This window comes from Anarrhichthys ocellatus, unplaced genomic scaffold (genome assembly GCF_004355925.1).
Source record: "Anarrhichthys ocellatus isolate YVR2014 unplaced genomic scaffold, GSC_Weel_1.0 scaffold78, whole genome shotgun sequence".
In the NCBI taxonomy this organism is placed as follows: domain Eukaryota; kingdom Metazoa; phylum Chordata; class Actinopteri; order Perciformes; family Anarhichadidae; genus Anarrhichthys; species Anarrhichthys ocellatus.
In genome coordinates, this window is record NW_022280108.1 from 3,013,043 (window position 1) to 3,015,311 (window position 2,269).

General features: G+C 40.2%; 1 protein-coding gene across 1 annotated transcript; it reads right to left on the reverse strand.

The window, feature by feature from the left end:
* Positions 1–244: 244 nt before the first annotated feature.
* Positions 245–1,192, reverse strand: LOC116398101 (putative olfactory receptor 52L2). Its single transcript, XM_031874140.1, has one exon. The coding sequence runs from the start codon at positions 1,187–1,189 to the stop codon at positions 245–247; it is 945 nt and encodes a 314-aa protein (XP_031730000.1). The 5' UTR covers positions 1,190–1,192.
* Positions 1,193–2,269: the final 1,077 nt, after the last annotated feature.

A 2,269-nucleotide genomic window follows, 5' to 3' on the forward strand; every position in this document is an offset into this window, starting at 1 on the left:
TACATACAAGTACGACATAACAAGGTCTTCCATTTAATCACATAAACACCAAACTACAGGACAGCAGGAGTGCATGAGATATTTTTAAATGTAAACTTATGTTTTGCATCAAATGTCACAAGTTACATTCCTACTTTTTACAGTTTAATTTGTTAAGGTGCGGGTGAATTATTGCGATTAAGGTCTTCATCATAGATTCACTTTGTTCACCGTTAAAAATAACAGAAGAAAACCGTCTCCAGAATTAAAACGATGGCGTAACTTTTTTCAGTTTGAATATATTTGACAAGCACTTGTGTATTTCTTGGGACTGCAGCCCGTAGATAACAGGGTTGAGGCTGCCGGGAACAACGTTAAAGAGAATGGCTGAAATCTTTCTGTACTCTGTGTACTGGGGGAAGCGGTGTAGGGTGATGAGGATCAACCCACTGATCAACATGATCAGATACAGGCACAGATGAGTGCTGCAGGTCTTCAAAGCTTTACTGTTCAAAGACTTGCTCTTACTAGTCAGGCAGGCTGCTGTGATTTTGGAATAGGTGATGATTATACTGCCGATAGAGGACGAGAGCAGGACTATAGTGAAAGTGAGGCCATAGACGTTATTAATCAACACACTCTCACAGGAGAGTTTAAACAGTGAGGCGTTGTCACAGTAAGGATTTGTGATCAAAGTCCTGCATCTGTTCAGTCGTATGGTCAGACCGAGTAGAATCCCGACCAAAACAAGTGCCACTCCCCAGGCACAAACTGTCAGCTTCATCACCATTCTGTTGGTCATTATCGTATTATATCGCAAGGGATTACTGATGGCCACATATCTGTCAAACGCCATAATCATGAGCACAGTGTGAGCGTTGGTGCTGAACATGTGTGTGGTGAAAGCTTGCATCAGACACTCGTAGTAGTGAATAAGGCGCTCGGAGGGGGGCACCAGGAGGTCCGCCAGCAACCGCGGAACCAGGAGAGAGTTTCCCATGACGTCGTTTATGGACAGGTTACAGAAGAGGAGGTACATGGGCTGGTGGAGGCTTCTCTCCGTCCATATCAAGATCACAATGCCCACGTTGGTGATTAAGATGAACACGTAGGCAAAGAGCAGAAATACGAAGACAGGGTACTTACTAGTCTTGGTGACCCTCAACCCCTCGAGCTGAAGAGTGACGCTGTTGTACGTGTAGTTCTCCATCTGTGCAATGCAAAAAATAAAACAAGAGAAAGGAAACCATTAATGACAGACATAATGAAAGAAATGAAAATCTAACAAGAAAAGAAAAAGATACTGCTATGATATGAAGGTGCTTTTTAACCTTTCAGTCTCAACAGTAGATGGACAAAGTACGCTTCACATAAGTAGAAGAATTGATCCTGCAATGGAAAAAAATACCATTACATGTAAAAAAATAAGTAGTAGCACTAAAGTGTACTCAAAAGTAAAGGCTGTGAAGATCAACTCAAATGTATCATTGACAGAAATAAGGCTGAAAGGAAATCTCAACAACACTTTCTCTCTGTACTGCTAACAACAGGTAGAACTTCTCTATCATTGCAACCTTTACATTTAGCAAACAGGTTGGTAAAGAGTTATTTTTCCTCCCATCATGATTTATATTATTTTACCACCCAAGACATTTAACATGTAAACCCTCCAACAGTACAGTCATGTACACGTACATGTTGCCTTGCAGGTATTAGAATCTTGAATGCAAACATTTGCCTGAAAACAAAGTTCCTTTTTAAACATCCTACCCTGAAACAATGTTTATGCTCCGTTACCAGCTGCACTGAGTTGCATGAAGAAATCTGTCGAAGTAAAGGTTAAGTCAATAAGAACCTTTCTCTTATCAGTCTTCAAGCCTTCTAAAGAAACTACTCGCATGAGTCTGATTCATGGGCATTATTTCCTCTGGGAAGACCTTGATCATTACGTAACCAAACATTATGTCATCTTCATGGGACTATTGGAAGCTGTCAACAAGCTTGTTTGGTGGAACCTCATCACAAACACGCCGTGTTTTTTGCCATCTTCTCATCATGTTGGAGCACAAAGACTCATAACATTTTTACCAACTCTCTTGGTGATGTCTAGAACATTGAACAACGAACATTCCTAGGATAACAATGACTAGTTGTAGTCGTATAGTAGTGGTTAAAAAGAACAAACTACACCATTAAATAAGAATTTCAAAAAACCAGCTTGTAAAAAACTTGTCTTTACAATTTATTTATGAGTAGAAAACCGAATGGGTATTGTAGTGTCCCTCCTCAC

Bases quoted from the DNA above. Each gene is read 5' to 3' on its own strand.
- LOC116398101 (XM_031874140.1), bottom strand. From the start codon at position 1,189: ATGGAGAACTACACGTACAACAGCGTCACTCTTCAGCTCGAGGGGTTG.